Consider the following 23,429-nt stretch of genomic DNA (forward strand, 5'->3'; position numbering starts at 1 on the left):
CTGCTAGCTACAGCCTTGAGGCCTGGTGGCTTTAGGGTGAATATATTTTCCACAGTAGGGCCCAGACAGCAAAAGCACATCTCTGGATAACCAGCCAGAGCCAGACAAAAGCATAAAACAGCCGTTAAATAAAGGGCTGTTTTCATCAAAGAGCAAGTTATGAAGAGGAGTAATGAGAATGTAGTGTAAAAAAATATGACTTTGTCCAGCATTAAATTCCTACCCCAGATTATTGTGTCTAATAATCTAAGCCCCCTCTCGCCTGTTAGTTAGACCCCCATTCCTGTAGGAGGCTATAGCTATTGTTCAGAAATAAATTATTTTACTTGTCATCTCCCTGGTCTTTGTCAGGTGCTGGTTTGACGAATCATTCCATGTCGGTGCCGGGTCAGATCAGGGTTTAGTGCTGACGGTGATGCTCTATGAGGCGCTAGGACCCAGCATTGTTATTTGAGGAGGGTGAATAACTCGCACTAGGACCACGCAGTTTGTGGGGCTATAGAGCTGCACTGTCTTTGTTCCTCCACTCAGAATCTCTCCCCCTCTCACTTTCTACTCCGCAGTCTCTCTCCCTCTCTCTCTATACTCTCCTTTACTTCCATTACAGTATTACACTGGTCTGGATGATTGCAGAGACAGCAACATGGCTGTGAATCTCGGCAAGAACAGACTGGCCCTTCTAACAGCCTACCAGGATGTTATCAACGAGACCTCGTCCACCGACTGGTAAGTCAATTGAACATCCCTTATCTATCATGGCTCATCGGTTTTAAGTGTTTTTATTGCAGGGTTTAATCGTCCGCACATCCCCCCATGCAGTGCCGTCCTGGTATTTGTGATAGGCTACGCAGCATCTACCTGGTCTTTTGCAAGAGGAACAGGATGGGGAGTAATGCCAGAGTAAGCCTAAAAAAGAACGTGCAAAAAGCACTGTGGCAAAAATCGCAGGGAAATCATAGTTGATACTCTAGGCTACTATGTAACGATTCATGATGCAGGATGATATACTCTTAAATGCATAAAATGTAACGGTTCCATTCCAAAGCTGTCAGATAAAGGGTGTTCAGCCCACAAGGGGATTTTTTTTTTCATACAATAAAATCCAACTTGTTAAAAGTGCTGAAATGTGCAGCTGTTCACAGCAGACCAACTGACACACCGGTCACTGGCTGCTCCTAGTCCAGAAAAGCAGCAGGCAATGTGCGCATTGGTCAAATATTGAGCAAGAAGAAGGGTGATTCATTGTTTGCTCAGAGCGAGTTTTTACTTTGGACCACCGACCACTGTGTTTTTGTCTGTCCCAACCAGTGTACGTAGTGGGGAGCCCCTGAAAAGGTTTGAATATTGAGAGAATGTCCGTACTTTTCCCTTTTGCAATAGCATACCGCTCGTTTTCTCCATTTGAAATCAACATTTGAAATCAACACGGGGGGGATATATTTTCACCTACAAAACCAGCTGGCCTTAACAGAGAGAGTGAGACATTCTGAGAGGCTGCATCCATTGAAGTCCACTGATGATCACTTCTCTCTTTTGAAGATGGATAGGCCTTTGGCTCAACTCTAAGCTAAACAGCTTAAATTATCATATTTTTCCAACTAAAGATAACCAATTGCTATCTTTCAATAAAACATGAAAAGCTATTTTTAAAGCATGTGTTATCCTTTGGAGTTGATCTCTATAGCCTTATAGGCCTATAGAGTTGATCTGATTGAATGATTGAATCATCTACAACATCACTATTTTAATGTTTATCTCTCTTTATTTATAAAATATGCCATAAGCCAAGAAACAATATACATTTTTTATCAGTCTGTCACCATTGTTTTGTTTATTTTTTAATACTGATGTAGCCTTTTGATGATGCTTAAATGGCAGAATCTGCATGTCTTGACTGGGCCTCAGTAGTTCCACAGTCTACCACCAGCCTGTTGGATTGCCCATGCCCTGTAGAGCCCCACTAACCCCCATTTCAGCCTGTTGGATTGCCCATGCCCTGTAGAGCCCCACTAACCCCCCATTTCAGCCTGTTGGATTGCCCATGCCCTGGAGAGCCCCACTAACCCCCATTTCAGCCTGTTGGATTGCCCATGCCCTGTAGAGCCCCACTAACCCCCCATTTCAGCCTGTTGGATTGCCCATGCCCTGGAGAGCCCCACTAACCCCCATTTCAGCCTGTTGGATTGCCCATGCCCTGTAGAGCCCCACTAACCCCCATTTCAGCCTGTTGGATTGCCCATGCCCTGTAGAGCCCCACTAACCCCCATTTCAGCCTGTTGGATTGTCCATGCCCTGTAGAGCCCCACTAACCCCCATTTCAGCCTGTTGGATTGCCCATGCCCTGTAGAGCCCCACTAACCCCCATTTCAGCCTGTTGGATTGCCCATGCCCTGTAGAGCCCCACTAACCCCCATTTCAGCCTGTTGGATTGCCCATGCCCTGTAGAGCCCCACTAACCCCCATTTCAGCCTGTGTCCACTTGGAACAGGTTCACGAAAGCCCACAAAATGGATGCAAAGTGTGAGATTTCCTGTACATAGAACGACATATCCTAAATTAAGATTTGATGAAGATACAGCTTGTAGGTGTGATGATGAAGACGTAATACCATGTCGTTTTATTATAATCGTGTTGTAAACATTATATTGTTATATGATAGAAGGCTAACCTAGTCTTTTGAGAGGAGGCATCCCCACTCAACCTGCCTGTAAGCCAGTAGCCACACTACTAGAGAAATTCACAACTATAGTTGAATATCATCCCCTGCTTATTGTTCAAGTGGGTTGCACCCACATAATTGCCAAAGGTTAATATTTCCTTTGGCTGTGTTTAAATGTTGCAAGGGCCCATTTTATTTGCTTATTTATCTGATTATAGCAAAGAATAGCCTGATAATGCAAAGGGCCTTAGGCTTGCCCCCATTACTCGCACTTGAACTGGGCTGAACAAAGACAGGGCTTTCAAACATCTCTGACCCTAAACAACCTCAATCTTCCCCCCTCTTTCCATGTCCATATAATACCTCATCATCATCTATAACAACATGGCTGCCTTGCCCCCCTGACACACAAGTGCACATGCATGTACGCACTTACACACACGCCCTGGCACATTTTTTAATTTGCAGTTGAATCATGTAGCATACGCTCTTATCCAGAGCGACTTACAGTAGTGAGTGCATACATTTTCATACTTCTTCGTACTGGTCCCCTGTGGTGCCATGCTCTACCAACTGAGCCACAGGGGACCCACACACCCCAACACACACACACACATGCACACACACATGCACACACCGCAAATGTATCATACCCCCTGAACAATATGAGCCCTCTTCATGGGCCCTCAACGCCTCTGACACACAGGTGTCTTTCCCCTAATAGCAGTAAGTAGTGGATTCATTGTGGGCTTTCTGTTCACATAACTGACCTCCCCTCTTCACTGAGCACCACTGTCCTTGTCTGTCCCTTTGTTCTTCAGCTGGGAGGAGAGTGGAGTAATTCTACCCTACACACATACACACGTGCTGTACACAACACACACACACAGCTTTGTTTTCATGAATTTTCGGGACTTTTTGGGGAGTAAAAATGTATTCCCATTCAAAATCCTATTTTCCCTAACCCCTAAACCTAACCCTTAACCTAACTTTAAGCCTAACCATAACCCCTACACCTAACCCTAACCCTTAACCTAACCTTACCCCAAACCCTAAACCTAACCCTTAAGCCTAAATTAGCATTTTAACAAATTCAGGACATGAAAAAGTCCAGACTTTTCAAAAATGTTCTTGTTTTCATACCTTGTCAGGACATTCTGATGACATGTCAGGACATTGCGGTCCTGATAAGGTAGGAAAATATGTACACACACACACGCTCGCACACACACACACACACACACACACACACGAGGTGATGGAGGCGGATGAATGGCACGACAATGGGCCTCAGGATCTCGTCATCGTCACGGTACCTCTGTGCATTCAAATTGCCATTGATAAAATGCAATTGTGTTCGTTGTCCGTAGCTTATTCCTGCCCATATCATAACACCACCGCCGACCATGGGGCACTCTGTTCACAACATTGACATCAGCTCGCCCACACGACGCCATCTGCCCGGTACAGTTGAAACCGAGATTCATCCATGAAGAGCACACTTCTCCAGTGTGCCAGTTACCATCGAAGGTGAGCATTTGCCCACTGAAGTCAGTACGACGCTGAACTGCAGTCAGGTCAAGACCCTGGTGAGGACGACGAACACGCAGATGAGCTTCCCTGAGATGGTTTCTGACAGTACTGTATGTGAAGAAATTATTTTGTGGTGCAAACCTACAGTTTCATCAGTTGTCCAGGTGTGGAGGTCTTGGGCTGTTGTGGTTACAGGTGGTCTGTGATTGTGAGGCCGGTTGGACGTACTTCCACATTCTCTAAAACGACGTTGGAGGTGGCTTATGGTAGAGAAATAAACATTCAATTCTCTGGTAACAGCTCTAGTGGACATTCCTGCACTCAGCATGCCAATTGCATGTTCCCTCAAAACTTGAGACATCTGTGGCATTGTGTTGTGTGACAAAACTGCACATTTTAGTGGCCTTTTATTACACCTGTGTAATGACAATGCTGTTTAATCAGCTACTTGATATTCCACACCTGTCAGGTGGATGGATTATCTTGGCAAAGGAGAAATGCTTACTAACAGGGATGCAAACAAATGTATGCATAAAATGTGAGAGAAATAAGCTTTTTGTGGTTATAAAACATTTCTGGGATCTTTTATTTCAGCTCATGAAACATGGGACCAACACTTTACATAGCTCCCATCATGCCTTTTTAATCTTTCCAACCATGTTTCTGAAACCTGAATACAAAGCTAGTTCTGCGTTGTGGGAGCTATAGCAATCAAATGCTGACGGCGAATACCTCATACAGGGTCAGAAGACACTACCTGTCTGATCATGGCATGACGAGACGTTTTTCAAAACGGTTCAGAAAAGGCAGACAAAGCCAGTAATAACTATAGCAGAAAGAATCCAGGTGGATGATGGATTATATTGTAGTGTCCTTTGATTCAACGAGGGCCAGCCAGAGCCTCAATGACAGTAATGGCTAGAGCCTAGAGGACTCTTGACAGGCTCTCCTTCCTGCAGGAGAAAATTGAGTCTTTTTGAACTCCACCACGAAGAGGTCACGCACAGCGAGCCAGAATGCCACAAGGGTTATCCAATATCAAACACACACAGACATCTGGAATGTTCCATGTAGAGCGGTGGCTGTTGCTGATTCGCGGGGAGCTATGGGTTTGACCTTTTGACCCCTAGCCCTCTCAGAAAGTCATTACCTGATATGTTTCTTATTGTTCCTGATGATGTGTTCCTGTACCTATCAGGCTGCATTGATTGGGTTATCAACTACAGGTCCTGGTTGGTTGCTTCAGCAGAAAGGCTTTCTTACAAGTGTAGTATCTTAGTATCTGAAGACAAAGACTTACTTCTAAATAAAAATGTTCTGTCTTTTGCAATCAGTGGTCCATTAACATTTTTTTAAATCTTCTAATTTGCTCACTCAGATTTTTTTGCTCTCCGTCTGTCATCACCGGTATAGGTCATATTCTGAACAGGAAGGAATGTTGTAGTTCTCAGACAGACAGCCAGACTCCTCCATGCCCAATCAGCAGCAGGTTTGGCCCCTGACTTCCTGTCTGTCTCAGGAGAGAGGATTCTCCTGGAAGTCTTCAGTGTGTCAGTCACCAGGTTGCATGGCCACCATTCAAACTCTGGCTGCTAGCCCGCTACCTAGCTACCCCACCATGCTCCATCCATACAATAACAAAATGTGCAATAAATCTCTAATTTGTTGTAGTTTGTTTTTTATTTCAACCCGTATTCTCACAGTTATGTGGCTACATAAATCAGGATTATTGTGCACTTCAAAAGTACAACATGAGTTAAGGTGTAAATCAGGTGTAAATCTTTGTTTCTTTGTCTCGACTGTTATTGACTTTGTTGCAATGCTACTTCACTGCATTGAGTGCGTAAGTAGCCTGACCTCTTCTCTCCTTTCCCTCCCCCTCCCTCCCTCCCTCCCTCCCTCCCTGCCTCCCTTCCTCCTCAACCTCTTTCCTCCTCCTCCCACTCCTACCCCCCCCCACCCCACCTCCTCCAATTCCTACCGCCCCCTCCTACTCCTCTTCCTCCTCTTCTGCCTCCTGCCTACATCTCTATACAACGTCACAGAGGGGTCATAACCCCAGTAAATGTCAGTGAGAAATTAAGGCCGTCAGTCCGGTGCCTCTCTGACCAATGTGGGTCAATGGCGTGATGAAAAGATTGTGATTACAGTGGGAAGGGATGAAGATTCCAAGTCAACCACACATGGTGCTGGTGACAACACACACACACATGCATGCATGCATCACACACACAGGTGCAAGCATGCAAACACACAGATAGAGAAAGAGAGGTATAGCTACAACTGTATAGGGTGTTTTTACACTCTTGTGTCATTGAGAGAATGGGAACACAGTATATTGGGCAATAGTGGCCTGTGAAAGGCAGGAAGAGCTCGCATAGTGTGGGTGAATGGGCCTCATTCATGTAATTAGCAAGAAAAATCCACAACTGCTAATTTTAAATTCAATAACATTATTATGCAACAATTCTGTTCCGGTCCAAGTGTTCTAGGGTTTCGAGTTCACTATGAGAGCACTGTACTACAATAAATACTATATAACCCTCCAGTTAAGACAAAATGTCAAAATCTGGTTTGGGAAATCGTTTGCACTCCACTTGCACTTTCATGCCAAGGGGATGAAGATTCAATTGGATAGAAAAGATAAGCCATGCAGTCAATCCGCAGAACAGCGGTCTAATAATAACACCCACAACTAGACCTAAGAATGTACACTCTGTCATTTTCCATGCTAGATAACTTATTTTAAGTTGATCGACAGGAATACAATTATGGATTGAACCCTGTCTGCCTGAAGTCATGGATGAGTTTCCTTCACTGACTCTTTCATGGTCTTGCATTTTGACTGCTCCATGATCACAAAGACAAAACAGTAGAAACATCCAACTAGCATGCTCTGCAAATGGAGGACAGAAAAGGTTTCATGAAAACTCCTGAAAACTCCTCTCTGAGTAAGAAGTCATCCTTTGTTTAAGGGAGCCCAAAGCTAGAAATCAGACCTGAACAGACAGTTTTGGTTTGCTCAGCTCCTTCAGTCAGTCAGTCAGTCACTCGGCTCACAAAGGAAGGCAGAGAAACATCAGATGTAGCATAGAAACCCCCTCGGAGGCATGACTCTAATTTATACAAATGGCTTGAGCGGGTTGAAGAAGACATCTGATGTGCCGTCACAGGGTACAGTACAGTACAGCGACGGTGATGTATTCTGGGAAAATGTTTATTATATGAAGTGGTTTGACGGACTGGTTGTGGCTGACAGTGTGTCTGTTGTCACCCTGTATGTGGGGAGACAGACGCATATTGTGAAGGACACTGGGGCGTTTGCCTCCCTATTTACAGATCCAAGGTCGCTGGTTGAATGGAAGTCTGAGAGAGACTGGGAAGTCTGGGCCTCGTGTGTGTGGGTGGGTGGGGGGGGAGCTCTAGGCCAGACAGACAGGGAGGACTCATCCCATCAGCTCCTCTCACTTAGCCTCTGATTACTGGTATTGACCAGACCACAAGCATGACAACCTCCCCAAACTGATATTGAGTTCTGACTCCATTGGGTTTAATGCCACTGAGTGATGTGCTATATGGAGAGGTCCTAAAGCTTTGATTTGAATTGGAATTCACTGCAAAAAAGAATCCTGCTACTATTCTCTTCTTCATTCCCCCCCTTTCCATTCTGACCTTAAGTCTAATTTACTGACTAGTATTTTACAGATGGTGGGCATTAAGTTTGTTTATACATACAATCTGTAAGTGTTTGTCTGTTTTTATGACTTCTACAGCCAAGTATGTTTCATTGAAACAGATCCTCTTTAGGGAGTCTCTAGCGAAGATTCCTAGCCATAGCAAATATACCTCTCCTCGCTCCTCCACACCACATTCCCTCTGCTACCTCTGGACCCTAGGAGAGTACAGAGAAAGGAATCCTCACTGTGGAAATGGATGCCTGTATAATAAGTCAGATAATTCCTTCCCTTCTTTCAGAACAATACCGTGGTGAAAATGCTGATTATTTGGCACTTGGGTATACTGTCAGTTAGCAGATCAGCGTCAGACACAGACCAGAGTGTGTGAGACAGTAACAATAATCCTGTCATTGTATTGTGTGCGTGTGTTTTGGCATGGCCTCAGTTGTAGGAACTGGACTGTTATTCTGTCTGGAGCTCAGCCTTCTGCTGCTTATTATGATTATGAACACGTCACAGGGCTTGACAATCCTTCAGAATGGGTTTATGAGTGACCTATGAACATTTAGCAGGTTTCTTATGCCCTTTACAGACAGACTTTATGGTATGTTGCCTTTAAAACAAATCTGGCACTGTTTTTTATAGCCCAATTCATACAGTCCCATTTTTACCACATTCTTGCCGGTATAAGCCTTTTATATTTCCCGTGCAGATGCCGGCAAATTTAGGAGTGGGAGTAGACATGGACCGATGTGGGTGGAAATCCATTATTATTTTGTTTTAGGCAGGTCCTAAGAAACATTCTAAGACTAATAAAATGTATTTTCAAAAGAATAGAATGGCATATTTTGAGTTTAATTATGTTACTGGTTTGTGCAGCCTATATGCTACATGGCTGCGCCATGCACATGAAATCAATAATTATTTTGTTAATTAAACAGACAAGACACACTTAGGCAACCCTGATCACAGTCAATACAAATAATATTTTTCCCACACAACTTGCCTCACAGCAAAGTGTGGATCCGCTGTCATATAAAACCAGAGGCGTAGGCATGTGTGGGCCTGGGTGTACACAGGCCCACCCACTGGGGAGCCAGGCCCTGCCAGATCAGATTGAGCAAAAAAATTATAATAATACATTATTATTAAAAAAATACTCTGGCTACTTTCTGGCTACGCCCATGTATAAAACAAGTGATATTTTGAAACAGTGCCCAAGGAGCAAAACACTTGGGTGAACTGATGGAATCATGGAAATAGAATGATTATTCTAATTCTACAATTAGAATATAATAGTGGGCACTTTGAATACAGTGTTTGACATGACAACAAATGAAAATGCCAGGGAGGAGTTATTGTGACAGGGTAGGAACCTAGGAGACCCTATAATCTTTGGCTACATTGAATGTTCTCTTAGCTACTTGATGTAGCTAACATATTCTTGCATCGTGTATTCCTTTGATTTAGAAGATACTGTTGCACAAAAAACATGCAGATGTAGGTCTACACCATCACTGGTATTGTCAGGCTGTATAGCTAGTTATGTTTGCTCTGACTCAGTACATTTATTTACATTTTTAGTCATTTAGCAGACGCTCTTATCCAGAGCGACTTACAGGAGCAATTAGGGTTAAGTGCCTTGCTCAAGGGCACATCGACAGATTTTTCACCTAGTCGGCTCGGGGATTAGAACCAGTGACCTTTCGGTTACTGGCACAACGCTCTTACCCACTAAGCTACCTGCCGCCCTATTATTAGCTAGCTAGCAATTAGCATTAGTGGCATTAGTGGCTAACATAGAAATAACGGCTAACACTAGCTGTTTGCAGATGTAAGAAACATAAACGAATAATGTAATTATAGAAAGCTAGTGGATTTATATTAGGAAGCAAAGTGAAAACCACATCGTTGTCATCAACATTGTTGCATGTGCTGCATTGACCATGCAGAGACTCAACGCAAGTGTCTCCTGGTCGAGGAGGAACAACAAATGCGCTCCTTGAGTGACAAGGGGCGGGGCTAGGTCTGTGTGGAAAGCGGCATGGAGGGAGAGAGAGAGCAGAGAGAGATGACTCAAGTAGCGAAGTAAACTATAAAAATGTACGTTACACACGTCAAATCACATTTAACAAACCTAACATTCAAATGCCGTTATAGAAGGTAAAGTAAACTGGTCCGTGCATCAATACCAGTATATCGTAAAATACTGTATACCGCCCAGCCCTAGGGTGAAGTGACATGCCTTGCAAAGTTTAGAACCGGCAGGAGGATAGTAGTTATGGGTGCTGCCTAGCAACCATCAAGAGCTTAAGAGCGTGGTGTGTGCCGATGCCTCCTCAGAATTACGGCTACATTTCATACTAAGCTGTAGGCAGAACTTAACCGCAATCATGACTAGGTCGGTTGGTGGAAATAAAAGTAGAGGCTTTGTCGCCGGCAGTACCTTTCATATATAAAGAAAAGTCTGCAAAAAGTTGGCGGGATGCTAAAGTTGGCGGAAAGACGTCTTGGTTTGAAAGGTGTATTAGTATGTCAGTATCTGATAATAAATGCACAGTTTTGTCCCAAAGGAAAGTATGCAAATGATTCTGGTGTTAAAATAAACACTATTTGCTTTCAGCATCAACAAGACCATCTTGGTGTGGGGAATGTTATGCTAACCGTCTGCACCAGCTAGTATTACCCGTCCTAAATGGAATTCCTCCTCTCAGGCATCTTGTGTGCTTGTGTGCTGAACACAGCAGCAGCTACAGTAGCAGCAGTCAGCTCAGCTGCCCATCAAAGCACATCTGGCAGTGGCCGTTCTCTCGCTTCAGGCAGCCGCGGTTATTTCTGATTCTAGCAGGCTTTAGCATAAATAGCGTATCGACTAGCTAGCATCTCTATCCATCACCAGCTCAGCATGCTAGCTCTCTCGCTGACATCTGGGAGCAAAGATAGGCGTGGGGGACAGATGAAGGGGTGGAGGAGGTTGAAAGGAGTAGGCATTGTGTCCAGGTCAGGCCTGTGAGCCTACAGATGATGCCACTGCTAACAAGCCATGGTCTTATCAGAGAGCTGCTTTCCCTGCCTGACAAAGTACAGCAGGCCTCGCCCCAGGCCTAAGAGTGGCCCTGCTGAGTTGAGCTTATGAAAAATAGCATCTGATGAAATATGAACAAAAAGGCTTTCTTTAGGCCTTTGAGAAACTACTACAAGGTGGTGAAACCAAAGCAGAAGACTGGCCTTTGTGTACTTTGGTTGGCGGCAGTTTGAAGTGTGTGTGTATTGCCGTTTGATGTGTGTGTGTTTCCGTGTCCTCTCTTACGCTGTTTTAGGTGGATCCCACCGCTCGCTCTCTATCCCAATGGAACTTCCTGTCAGGAAACTCCTTCTAAAATAGGACCAGCAGCTAAAAGCTTACCCCAGGTGGTGGTTCTGCCAGCCTCTGTGTTACTACGCTCTTTGTCTCCAGCCCTGTTTCTCCTGGCACTACTCCTTCCCTCCTGCATATCTTTCCTTTGGAAAGGAAGAATGGAAGACACTGCTTAGCAGGGATATGGAGGCTATCCAGTCAAGGCTATTCAGTGGCTTGGCCCTTTCCACTCTTTACTGTAACAACTATTTCCTGTGTTCAGTTTAGTTTCAGGGTCTTTGTCTGTGCTCTAGTCTTGGGCGGGATACCGTACATACCGTATACCGAGGTATTTGGAAATAGCTACTAGATGGTTTTTCAATACCATTGAAACTATTTATTTGAAGTTTTTCAATAAATGTGTGTAGCTACTTTAAGTAACTACCTGCAGTCAAATTGTGCAATACGTTAGGAGATAAAGCAGATCGCATTCTTCATTTCATCTATCACATTATTTTACATTTTGAAGCTTACCATGGTTCCCCAGAACAGTTGAGCCAGTCATGTGTTTGTTTGTAAATAGCACAACGGGAGAAAGCGGGAGTAGGTCCAGCAGTGTAGCCTATTGACAGGGGTCGTATTCTATATTGAAAGTCAAGTGTTTTTTTGGTTCAATAGAGTGATCAGGGATGTGCAACTATAGTTTTCCTTCACAGAAAATACATTAGTGCAACACATTCGGCAGAAAATAGCTTAGCTATTTGGCTGGCAGCCACACATGTTAATGAGTTTATAATGAAAAGGCAAGGTATTTTTTTTCAAAAACGATGCATGGCCATCATATGTCTAATGTTTATCGTAGAAAAAAAAATTTCAGCTACATTTCCTGATGTTTTGCTTAAAGTTAATCTTGCATTTTACCTGAGAAAAGAAGGCTGGCTAAACCGAGAAAAGTGTCGGAGCAAACTAGCTACATATCAGTCGAAGCGTTGTCTGCCAATAGAATTCCCATTTGTGAATTCTCATCTGAGTGGAGAAGTGCAACTGAAGCACAAAGCTTGTCTGATGCCGAGCAGAAATTACAGAAGAAGCATTTTAGATTTGCGTTTACAAAACTCAGCAAGATATTTCTTATGTGTTTTATCTTTTTTTCCTGTTTGGAAAATGCAGAATTCTGAGTTAACGCAACCCATAAGTTGAATTGCTAGTTATCTAATTAAGTGGCTGAATTAATAAGGTAACGGGGCATCATATTATGTTAGCTTTCTGACGTGTTTGAGAAGTCAAAGCCCTTTGGATGAGTTATTTGTACAGTACTGGCTGTTGATTTCCTTGTGATTTTCTCCTCTCCATTCTCGGCCCGTCTGCTCCTCCCCCATCTTCTCCGAGCAGAGCATGCAGGGTTTAATAAAACAACAAACATGAAACGAGACAGCATACCAGTGGCGATATAGCATGAACACAGGGACAATACAGACTGAGGAATAAACGTAAGGGAGGGACAGATAAAGGGGAGGTAATGAGGAAGGTAATGGAGTCCAGGTGTGAATCGTAATAATCTGCAGGTGCGCGTAATGATGGATGCCAGGTGTGCGTAATGATGAATCCCAGGACCGGTGGTTAGTATTCCGGCGACGGCGCACGCCGGAGGGGAGGAGCAGGAGTAGACGTGGCAAGGGTTAGGTAGGGGTTAAGGTTAGGGTTAGGGAAGGGTTATGGTTAAGGTTAGGGTTTAAGGTAGGGACTTCCCAAGGATCCCAGACATGCTGCTCCAGAGCCAGTACTGTTCTTCCTTCAGACAAGCATGCATCAGAACTTTGTTCATTTGCACAATGTCTCTCATTCACATTCACTTGTAAATGTCCAAACTCACCAAAAATGACATTTGATAAATCCTACATATATATGTAACATTATGAGCTGGATTGCCTGTCTTTGCAATTCAGTTATTTTTGTTTGCGCTTGTTAGCATATTTAGCTAGCAGCCTGCATGGAAATTCACTATTACTTGTGCTAATTCTGTTAGTATTCTGGTAATAGACTCCCAATGGGCTTTTTTGCGGGCTTTTTTGGCGCCCCCTTGTGTACAAAGCCGGTAATACCGTAAGTCCCGGGATGAGAGAATATATACGATATGAAAATCTGGATACCACCCAACCCTAATTAATACCCATAACATGATGCAGCCACCACTATGTTTGAAAACATGCAGAGTGGTACTCAATAATGTGTTGTATTGGATTTGCCCCAAACATAACACTTTGTATTCAGGACAAAAAGTTAATTGCTTTGCCACATTTTTTGCGGTATTACATTAGTGCCTTTTACAAACAGGATGCATGTTTTGGAATATTTTTATTCTGTAGTAACTACAATGCTGTTGACCCATCCTCAGTTTTCTCCTATCACAGCCATTAGACTCTGTAACTGTTTTAAAGTCACCATTGGCCTCATGGTGAAATCCCTGAGCGGTTTCCTTCCTTTCCAGCAACTGAGTTAGGAAGTACGCCTGTATCTTTGTAGAGACTAGATGTATTGATACAACACCCAAAGTGTAATGAATAACTTCACCATGCTCAAAGGGATATTCAATGTCTGCTTTTTAAATGTTTTACCCATCTACCAATAGGTGCCCTTCTTTGCGAGGCATTGGAAAACCTCCCTGGTCTTTGTGGTTGAATCTGTGTTTGAAATTCACTGCTTGACTGAAAAACATAAATCCACTTTGACATTATGGGGTAATGTGTGTAGGCCAGTGACCAAAAATCTCAATTTAATCAATTTAAAGTTCAGGCAGTAACACAACAAAATGTGAAAAAGTCAAGGGGTGTGAATACTTTCTGAAGGCACTGTAGCTGAAACCACTATTTGCTTCATTGTCTTAGCCTACTGAATTTATTCTCTTGCAATTGTAGGCTACTTGCTGATAGATTATTTTAAATATTATTGTAACAGTAGGCCTACCTACGCAATAACCTCATATGGGGTTACTGACCACAATCCATGGAAGAAAACAAAGCCGTGGGAAAGGGTGCTGGAAGTGCTGCAGATAAATTGAAATACATTTGCCAAATTATATCACTCCTGTCTGTACAGAAATGAATGAAATCATTGAAAATACTATACCAGAGAGCATAAGTTAGGCACAGAGGATCAATAGCTTCTTTTAAAAAAATTGCTGTGGATTGTGTTTTGTCACATCACGAGAGCATACCATCGGGAATCCCGCAATTGGGCAGCCCGCGCGGCAAATATCAAACAGCTGATTGTTGAGTTGTGGCTGTCAATATGGCTGTTAATAAACAGCAGGCAGCAGCTAAAATGTATTTCGCAATATATCAAAATACAATTGCAGGAAAAAACTATTTGGATAAGTGAGTGCCACTGGAAAGTTGGTGGACTATAATATCCTTTTTGTATTGTAAGGCCCACAATCTGTGTAGCCTATCTATGCCTTTGGTTGCATTTAAGACATAGGTTATTTGTTTTATTGATCTCAGTATGTCAATGTCAGAGTATTCTGTAATTTTGGTAATTTGTGTGGTATTAAAAAATATTATTGTAATCTCTCCAGTCATGTAAAATGATGTAGAATTGCAGTAAATTATTTTAGAAAAGTCTGATCTTCAGGGCTGAGCCCCAAATGTTATGAAACACTGGTGAAGTCCCTGCTGTAGTTTCAATGTGGCTGAGTTATTGTACTTCTGTGTGAGTCCACCCCAGTGGAACTCTCTGTGTTTAAAGAGGCCTGTGCAAAAAAATGAGTCATTATGTCTGTCCGGGTGACCTCCCAGGACCCTCAGTGAAGAGCATTTTCATCTGTGTGTTAAGTGGCTGGGCCTGTGCAGCTCTGCCCTGCTCTCTATCTGTTCTGTCTGCGGCTGTCATATCATCACACAGACATAAACACACGCGCAGAGACACATACAGCCCTGGTTGGAGCTGCAATAGAAAAAAGCAAACCCAACTCCACGCAACTTAACGAACACAATCAAAGCTGAATTATTAATTTAAGGCATGACGGTTCTGCTCACTAGCCTGAAGTGAATTATTTATTCCGCTTTTATATGGTTTGCCACAAATTCAATGGATGTAATATTTTTGTAGGTCATGATGATGAAACGTAGTCATGGCATGTTAGTGGTGATAGCTACACCAGTGATGATGAGTGGAGAGAACAGTGGTCCAAGACACAATGAAGAAGTGGGTTGGGGTCTTTTAAAATACATTTGATGTTACGTACAGTATTTATGACCATGGAATTATGAATTACTAAATTATCACTAGTAACTGCAGTTTGTCAGTTTGTTCTACATTGTGAGTGGTAGTAGCATTATTTTCGCCCTTCCAATGGTACACACATGCATCCATTCATATATATTATTAACCTTCTTTGGTTAAATTATACGTGAACCTGCTGTAAAAAAATTTTTTTTACTGTTTGCAGGGTTTGTTTGTCAAATAGATAGATACAGTTGAAGTCGGAAGTTTACATACACCTTAGCCAAATACATTTAAACTCAGTTTTTCACAATTCCTGACATTTAATCCTAGTAAAAATTCCCTGTTTTAGGTCAGTTAGGATCACCACTTTATTTTAAGAATGTGAAATGTCAGAATAATAGTAGAGAGAATGATTTATTTTAGCTTTTATTTCTTTCATCACATTCCCAGTGGGTCAGAAGTTTACATGCACTCAATTAGTATTTGGTAGCATTGCCTTTAAATTGTTTAACTTGGGTCAAACGTTTTGGGTAGCCTTCCACAAGCTTCCCACAATAAGTTGGGTGAATTTTGGCCCATTCCTCCTGACAGAGCTGGTGTAACTGATTCAGGTTTGTAGGCCTCCTTGCTTGCACATGCTTTTTCAGTTCTGCCCACACATTTTCTATAGGATTGAGGTCAGGGCTTTGTGATGGCCACTCCAATATCTTGACTTTGTTGTCCTTAAGCCATTTTGCCACAACTTTGGAAGTATGCTTGGGGTCATTGTCCATTTGGAAGACCCATTTGCGAACAAGCTTTAACTTACTGACTGATGTCTTGAGATGTTGCTTCAATATATCCACATAATTTTCCTTCCTCATGATGCCATCTATTTTGTGAAGTGCACCAGTCCCTCCTGCAGCAAAGCACCCCCACAGCATGATGCTGCCACCCCCGTGCTTCACGGTTGGGATGGTGTTCTTCGGCTTGCAAGCAACCCCCTTTTTCCTCCAAACATAACGATGGTCATTATGGTCAAATAGTTCTATTTTTGTTTCAGACCAGAGGACATTTCTCCCAAAAGTACGATCTTTGTCCCCATGTGCAGTTGCAAACCGTAGTCTGGCTTTTTTTATGGCGGTTTTGGAGCAGTGGCTTCTTCCTTGCTGAGCAGCCTTTCAGGTTATGTCGATATAGGACTCGTTTTACTGTGGATATAGAAACAGAATTTTCCACGCTGTTTAAAGGCACAGTCAACTTAGTGTATGTAAACTTCTGACCCACTGGAATTGTGATACAGTGAATTATAAGTGACATAATCTGTCTGTAAACAATAGTTGGAAAAATGACTTGTGTCATGCACAAAGTAGATGTCCTAACCGACTTGCCAAAACTATAGTTTGTTAACAAGACATTTGTGGAGTGGTTGAAAAACAAGTTTTAATGACTCCAACCTAAGTGGATGTAAACTTCCGACTTCAACTGTATTCCATTCCTTTGTACCATCAGAAGACTTGATAAAAGCACTGAGAGGCAGAAAAGCACAGGGAGCCCTTACAAAAACAACACATCACATTTGCAGTTTTACATGTAAAAGAACTGTGAAAACCACATGTATTAAATTTAGAGTTCACATGTTAACACATGTTAACACCACCTTTTCGCGTGAGAAGAAAGACATGTTTTCATCTCACATGTGAATTGCAGTTGCACATGTGAAATTTGAGGTTTCACATGTTAAAACTCACTTTCATGTGAAAATCGGATATGCAGTTTCACGTGAAACTTTCTCATGTGAAAATCGAACTTTCACATATGGTATTACAAGTTCAAATGTGTTGGTGAAATAGTTTTATTCTCCTCACATGTGAAAGGTGGTGTTAACAGGTTGCAATAACAATGTTTCCACATATGGAATTACAAATTCTGTAATACCATTCTGTAAAAAGGTAACTTGGCCTACCTGAGTATAATAATTCAAGTGTCTTAAAAATAATTATTTATTACACGCCTTTATTACACGCCCAGTGAAAAGAACAGAGAAGCTAGCGTTTCGTGTCTCCTTATTTATCAATTTAAACCCTCTTCTGCATATCGCTGCCCTCAGGCAAAAGAAAACCCTTTTGCCCCTCTGATGGTGAAGACAGTGTGCTTGAAGACAGAGACCGCGAGGAAGAATGGACCCCAGAATCAGGTTTGAGAGGCAGTGAAATACTAGTTTATGCCCATATTGTATTTTCTTATCAAAAGAGTGCTTGTTTCTACTATATTTCACTTAATAAATGTTCTAAAAATATCAGATTTTACTTGGTGTTTTAGTATCTTTTTGGCACGACGTTGCCCTAAGGCAAAAGTGTAAAAGTGCTTAAAAAAATACTAATATTGATACATTATCAGAAAGCCTACAAAAAAAATAAAAAATAAAGAGTTATTGTTGCTGAGGGGATTTATCTAAATCATATTCAGGTCATTTATCATGACGACCACGCTCTGGGGTGCTCTCAGGGCATTTCTATCGAGCTGCACTGTAAATGTAAATGCTCAGTCTGACCCACCGAGGTTGAAATGTCCCTAGTGTTGTTTTTCCCCAAACAGTTCTATCCATCACATGTTGTAGTGACCGGGGTGTTGAGATCTGCTCACTGCCCTCTGCTCTCTCCCCTGCCTGTGCGTGCTGCATTTGTAACCCTCCTGCTACCAGCACTTTCGGCCCTTTTCCCAGACTGGGAGAGAGAGAGAGAGAGAGGAGAGCAATTACAATAGGGCTGTTTTATTTACCGGAAAAGTCTCTCCATCTGATTCTGCTATCTGTTGTGATTGTGACAGTTCATTGAGGTGGTCCGGGATATTAGCAGAATTGACAACACAGATGAAACCATAGCACTAGTAACAGTCATCAAAATTGTAAAAAGGTTTTTAAAACAATTCTAATAAATGCAACAGTTGGACAATGGATGATACTCCAAACTTTTCAAATTGTTTTAATCCATCAGATATTGACTCAATTATAGCACATAAAACATTTTACTGGCACGGACAAATAATTAATGAGTTAAGGGATTATGGTAGGAATTCAGGTATTCAATTTATTGTCAGATTGCACCTTTTTTTCCCTTAGAATGCACAAAATGTTGTAATGATATCAGGTAATTTAAATAAAATTATATGTGCCTAATTTGCTTAAATACACTGGTGTATTTGCATATATTAACACATTAACATAAAGGGGTGGAACAGGGCTACAACCACCAAAAAATGTGCTCTGTCTAGAAGGCCTATCTGCACTCACCTGCGCTGTCTAGACCGCCTCATTCCAGTGTGTCAATAGCAGGATACCCTCTGATAAAAAATCCAACACGCTTGGCTCTAGATTACGCCTATCTATACATACAGTGGGGAAAAAAAGTATTTAGTCAGCCACCAATTGTGCAAGTTCTCCCACTTAAAAAGATGAGAGAGGCCTGTAATTTTCATCATAGGTACACGTCAACTATGACAGACAAATTGAGAAAAAGAAATCCAGAAAATCACATTGTAGGATTTTTAATGAATTTATTTGCAAATTATGGTGAAAAATAAGTATTTGGTTACCTACAAACAAGCAATATTTCTGGCTCTCACAGACCTGTAACTTCTTCTTTAAGAGGCTCCTCTGTCCTCCACTCGTTACCTGTATTAATGGCACCTGTTTGAACTTGTTATCAGTATAAAAGACACCTGTCCACAACCTCAAACAGTCACACTCCAAACTCCACTATGGCCAAGACCAAAGAGCTGTCAAAGGACACCAGAAACAAAATTGTAGACCTGCACCAGGCTGGGAAGATTGAATCTGCAATAGGTAAGCAGCTTGGTTTGAAGAAATCAACTGTGGGAGCAATTATTAGGAAATGGAAGACATACAAGACCACTGATAATCTCCCTCAACCCCATAGAAAATCTTTGGAGGGAGTTGAAAGTCCGTGTTGCCCAGCGACAGCCCCAAAACATCACTGCTCTAGAGGAGATCTGCATGGAGGAATGGGCCAAAATACCAGCAACAGTGTGTGAAAACCTTGTGAAGACTTACAGAAAACGTTTGACCTGTGTCATAGTATTGAGAAACTTTTGTTATTGACCAAATACTTATTTTCCACCATAATTTGCAAATAAATTCATTAAAAATCCTACAATGTGATTTTCTGGATTTGTTTTCCTCATTTTGTCTGTCATAGTTGACGTGTACCTATGATGAAAATTACAGGCCTCTCTCATCTTTTTAAGTGGGAGAACTTGCACAATTGGTGGCTGACTAAATACTTTTTTCGCCCACTGTAGATGGCTGAAAAAGACAGATCCTCGGGTGGGCGGGGCATGCACGTTGCTAATTGCACTCTTTGAATGCCTTCTTTTTAAACAAGAATGGTCTAATTTTGTTGTGTTCCTTTGAGCTAGCTCAAACTGTTTTATCCCTCCATCTGTCTCTATTTCGTTCTTCTATCGATCTCGCTTTATTCCCTCTCTTTTGCTCTCCCTTTATTTGTCTTTCTCTCTTTTTCCTCTCTCTATTTCTCCCCCCGTCAGATTCAAATATGTTTCCATTGATTTACGAGAGAGCTGCAGACAGTATGAAGCTCCAGAAACAGTGTATGGTTTCTCTCAGCTTGGTTCGATGAATGTGAAAGGCCTCATTACTCATACTCTCCCCAGAAATATCATGTTTTAGGTCAAGGCTCCACTTGGCACGTCACGAAATGAAAACCTTGTGGAAAATCACGTTATAATCCCTTTAATAAAATTGTATTTATATCAAACCAATAGCGGCGCTGCCGAGACCTGCCTGCATCTCATATGCTGCAAGGAGGATGAAGCTTAGGGATTTGTGGAAAACATTAAATGATTTGCAGAACAGTGTCGGTGGAGGAGAGTAGTGGGGGAGAGCTTAGGCCTGGCTAAGATGAGAGGGGGTGAGTGTAGGCTTCACTATGGCCCCAATGGGCCTTCCTCCATCATCAAGGACGTTTGACTGTACAGCACAGTAATTGTCTGCGTTGTCTCCTCCCATGCTGTGAGGGTAATCTTTTGGTATCTGCTGCTTGTCTCTGACTCTGTCGGTGGAATTCTACGGTCACAGCAAGGCCCCCACACTCCTCTCCATCTGGCGTCCCGCTTCACCCGCCTCTCTCTCTCTCCCTCTCCTCTACCTCCCTTGCTATACACTATCATCCTTCTCTCCCATTTTCCTCGCTCCCTTTAACACTCTTTTCCTCTCTCGCCCGCTCTCTCCCTTTCCCTCCCCCTTTCTCTCTCTCTCCCCTCATCCCCTTCTCTCTCTCATATACACCATTTGCTCTGATTAATTCCCAATCCCAGGAGCAGAGAGGAGACTGCTCTGCTGTCAGCTGATGTAGGGGATTAAGGATGAGATCATAGAGCCCTCCTCTCTCCCCCACCAAACCCAAAACACACAATGAGAGAGAGAGAGAGAGAGAGAGAGAGAGAGAGAGAGAGAGATACCAGGCACATACATATACAGGATTGTTCTCCCTCGTGCTGTCTAGGTTCTGTCTGCATGATTAAGCTTTGGATGTCACTTGGAGAGGAAACATGACCTGAATTTGTGTGTTCCCATGCAGATTTTGCATCACATCATCCACACAGTGTATTTTTCCAAGATGGCTCCTCTTCTGTCATTACCACTGTATATGAGCACATAGATTGTCTGACTATGTCCCAACCTAGATGAACATAATATTTAGTTAGAGCTTAGAGATTTGTCTTGGTGAGACTTGTGATCAGAGTGTGGGCAGGTGCAGGTGCACGGTGCCACTGCCACTGTAAAGATCGTTTGATGCCCGGTGCAGAACTCATTCCATTAGTCCTGCTTTCATATCTCTGTCTGTCAGTCTGTCTAACATGGTGCCAGGTGCACAAAATTGAGGGCTTAAAGGGCTTCTCAGTCGCAGCAGTCCTAATCTAGGATCAGATTGCCCAAGACACAATCCTAAATGTAACCATTAGGGGATTGAGAAAATATCTGGCCCTGTATCAGTGGTTAGAGGCAACTTTGGCAGCACAGGCTCTGGGTACCCTATTACTGGGGAGGCAGACTAGAGGGAGGGAGGGGGATAGAGGGGGAGAGGACTCTAGGCTGTATGATTGTATCAGATCTGTTTATGTACAGTGTAGTATAGAATTTACAGCATAGTGGAGTTCTCTGTTAAAGAAGCACTAGCTCTCCAGTTGGCATTATCATTTACATTTACGTCATTTAGCAGACGCTCTTATCCAGAGCGACTTACAAATTGGTGCATTCACCTTATACAGTGGGGGAAAAAAGTATTTAGTCAGCCACCAATTGTGCAAGTTCTCCCACTTAAAAAGATGAGAGAGGCCTGTAATTTTCATCATAGGTACACGTCAACTATGACAGACAAATTGAGAAAAAAAATTCCAGAAAATCACATTGTAGGATTTGTAATGAATTTATTTGCAAATTATGGTGGAAAATAAGTATTTGGTCACCTACAAACAAGCAAGATTTCTGTCTCTCAAAGACCTGTAACTTCTTCTTTAAGAGGCTCCTCTGTCCTCCACTCGTTACCTGTATTAATGGCACCTGTTTGAACTTGTTATCAGTATAAAAGACACCTGTCCACAACCTCAAACATCACACTCCAAACTCCACTATGGCCAAGACCAAAGAGCTGTCAAAGGACACCAGAAACAAAATTGTAGACCTGCACCAGGCTGGGAAGACTGAATCTGCAATAGGTAAGCAGCTTGGTTTGAAGAAATCAACTGTGGGAGCAATTATTAGGAAATGGAAGACATACAAGACCACTGATAATCTCCCTCGATCTGGGGCTCCACGCAAGATCTCACCCCGTGGGGTCAAAATGATCACAAGAACGGTGAGCAAAAATCCCAGAACCACACGGGTGACCTAGTGAATGATCTGCAGAGAGCTGGGACCAAAGTAACAAAGCCTACCATCAGTAACACACTATGCCGCCAGGGACTCAAATCCTGCAGTGCCAGACGTGTCCCCCTGCTTAAGCCAGTACATGTCCAGGCCCGTCTGAAGTTTGCTAGAGTGCATTTGGATGATCCAGAAGAGGATTGGGAGAATGTCATATGGTCAGATGAAACCAAAATATAACTTTTTGGTAAAAACTCAACACGTCGTGTTTGGAGGACAAAGAATGCTGAGTTGCATCCAAAGAACACCATACCTACTGTGAAGCATGGGGGTGGAAACATCATGCTTTGGGGCTGTTTTTCTGCAAAGGGAACAGGACGACTGATCCGTGTAAAGGAAAGAATGAATGGGGCCATGTATCGTGAGATTTTGAGTGAAAACCTCCTTCCATCAGCAAGGGCATTTAAGATGAAACGTGGCTGGGTCTTTCAGCATGACAATGATCCCAAACACACTGCCCGGGCAATGAAGGAGTGGCTTCGTAAGAAGCATTTCAAGGTCCTGGAGTGGCCTAGCCAGTTGAAAGTCTGTGTTGCCCAGCGACAGCCCCAAAACATCACTGCTCTAGAGGAGATCTGCATGGAGGAATGGGCCATAATACCAGCAACAGTGTGTGAAAACCTTGTGAAGACTTACAGAAAACATTTGACCTGTGTCATTGCCAACAAAGGGTATATAACAAAGTATTGAGAAACTTTTGTTATTGACCAAATACTTATTTTCCACCATAATTTGCAAATAAATTCATTAAAAATCCTACAATGTGATTTTCTGGATTTTTTTCTTCTCATTTTGTCTGTCATAGTTGACGTGTACCTATGATGAAAATGACAGGCCTCTCTCATCTTTTTAAGTGGGAGAACTTGCACAATTGGTGGCTGACTAAATACTTTTTTTCCCCACTGTAGCCAGTGGGATAACCACTTTACAATGTTTTTTTTTGGGGGTAGAAGGATTACTTTATCCTATCCCAGGTATTCCTTAAAGAGGTGGGGTTTCAAATGTCTCCGGAAGGTGGTGTGTGACTCCGCTGTCCTGGCGTCGTAAGGGAGCTTG

General features: G+C 42.6%; 1 protein-coding gene across 4 annotated transcripts in view; it reads left to right on the forward strand.

The window, feature by feature from the left end:
• Positions 1-534: 534 nt before the first annotated feature.
• The window catches only part of LOC121579407 (drebrin), a 98,605-nt gene continuing 75,710 nt past the window's right edge, over positions 535-23,429 (forward strand). For all 4 annotated transcript variants that reach the window (XM_041893983.2, XM_041893985.2, XM_041893986.2 and 1 more), the window contains exon 1: positions 535-726. In XM_041893983.2, coding sequence (XP_041749917.1) covers positions 644-726 — 83 coding nt within the window. In that variant the 5' untranslated portion in view covers positions 535-643. The remainder of the gene's footprint in view (positions 727-23,429) is intronic.

The sequence above is a fragment of the Coregonus clupeaformis genome, chromosome 13 (assembly GCF_020615455.1).
Source record: "Coregonus clupeaformis isolate EN_2021a chromosome 13, ASM2061545v1, whole genome shotgun sequence".
NCBI classification, from domain to species: Eukaryota; Metazoa; Chordata; class Actinopteri; order Salmoniformes; family Salmonidae; genus Coregonus; species Coregonus clupeaformis.